Raw genomic sequence first — 1,536 nt, forward strand, 5'->3', positions numbered from 1 at the left:
CACTAAAACGTCTGTCTTTTTTTGTAATGTTTGCGCTGTATATGCAGATTTAAGCAACTTTATAGATTATTTTTTGTCTGTAAATTTTACACCACACCCTGTAGACCAGGGGTGTCAAACTCATTGTTGCTCTGGGGCCGCATCGGCATCATGGTTGCCCCCAAAGGGCCGGTTGTCGGGGGGGGGGGGGGGGGGGGGGGGGGTGCTGCTGCTCCTTCGTCGTCGTCGGCGTCGGCGGGGGGAGGGGGGCTGCTGCTGCCACATACGCTGGTGGAGGTGTGTGCGCGCGGATCGGGGAGGAGCTCCGCCGTGCGCGATTTCCATTTTTTTTTTTTTTGCTGTTAGATTCGCGGGCCACATAAAATGACGTGGCGGGCCGGATCCGGCCCGCGGGCCGTATGTTTGACACCCCTGCTGTAGACAGACATGTTATTTTTCCACTGAGAAGAGATAACTCTAAACATACTATTGCAACATTTAGACAAATATTCATTTATTTCAAATGTTTTTTTTATGGTGAAGAACAGACATCAAAGAACTTTACATCACAGTGTACAATATCCAAAATATTTATTTTCTTTCAAACAGAAATCTTTTACACGATTGTCTTATTTTGGGTAGGTTAAATCCATACATAAAGGGGGTGATCATTGGTTGGAAAATGAGGAGGTATATAGATAGAAAAATGCGCACTTCATCTGGTACATGAGCCACGTCAAACCTGGAATCCACAAAGTGAAAAACGCCGCCAACAAACAAGTTTGACACTGAGACAATCTGAGGTGTGCAGGTGGTAACAGCTTTTTGTTTGTTTTCTTTGGACAAATTTAGACAAACCAACAAAATCTTCATGTAAGAGACTAAAATGAGACTAAATGGGATAACCACACTCACAAAGGCAAACAGCAGGTCAGATATGCTGGTAAGTACTGAGGCTGAACATGCAAGTTTAATTACTAAGTGTTGGTCACAAAACACTTTGTCAATGATATTTCCACAAAATGTCAAAGGGATGACGAATGAAAACGAGAAAATAAAGTTAACAAATGAATACATCCATATAAGCGCAATGATCAAACCTACTCTCCCTGTGCTCATAATGACATTGTAGTGTAAAGGATAACAGATACAGACATATCTGTCATAGGCCATAGCTGCCAAACTGCAAAATTCAACAGAAGTACATGTGTAGATATAACACATCTGTAGAAAACACCACTGCAGTGTCACTTCATGTGTATCTGAAAACATCTGTGAAAGCAGAAGAGGATACATTGATGTGCTGCCACCAATTTCATTCACAAATAAATTACACAACAATATATACATCGGCTCATGCAAGCTTCTGTCCATGTATATGACGACAATAACAATTGTGTTTGACACACAAATAGAGAGGTACCAAAATAGCATTAAGCTGAAATACAGGTATTTTAAGTTTCCAATGTCACCATAGGCAGCCAGCACAAAAGACACAATCTTAGTTGAGTTCTTCATTTCTTTCTTGTGCACTATGCGTGCCACAAAGTAAAACAT

The 1,536-nt window shown here is 41.5% G+C and overlaps 1 protein-coding gene across 1 annotated transcript; it reads right to left on the reverse strand.

Annotated features, from left to right (window-relative positions):
• Positions 1–570: 570 nt before the first annotated feature.
• On the reverse strand, positions 571–1,536 carry LOC306704354 (olfactory receptor 7G1-like; the record flags this gene model as incomplete). Its single annotated transcript, XM_079170662.1, has 1 exon — positions 571–1,536. One exon carries the CDS (start codon positions 1,534–1,536, stop codon positions 571–573), a length of 966 nt encoding a protein of 321 aa, XP_079026788.1.

Source organism: Pholis gunnellus (genome assembly GCF_910591455.1).
Source record: "Pholis gunnellus genome assembly, chromosome: 12".
In the NCBI taxonomy this organism is placed as follows: domain Eukaryota; kingdom Metazoa; phylum Chordata; class Actinopteri; order Perciformes; family Pholidae; genus Pholis; species Pholis gunnellus.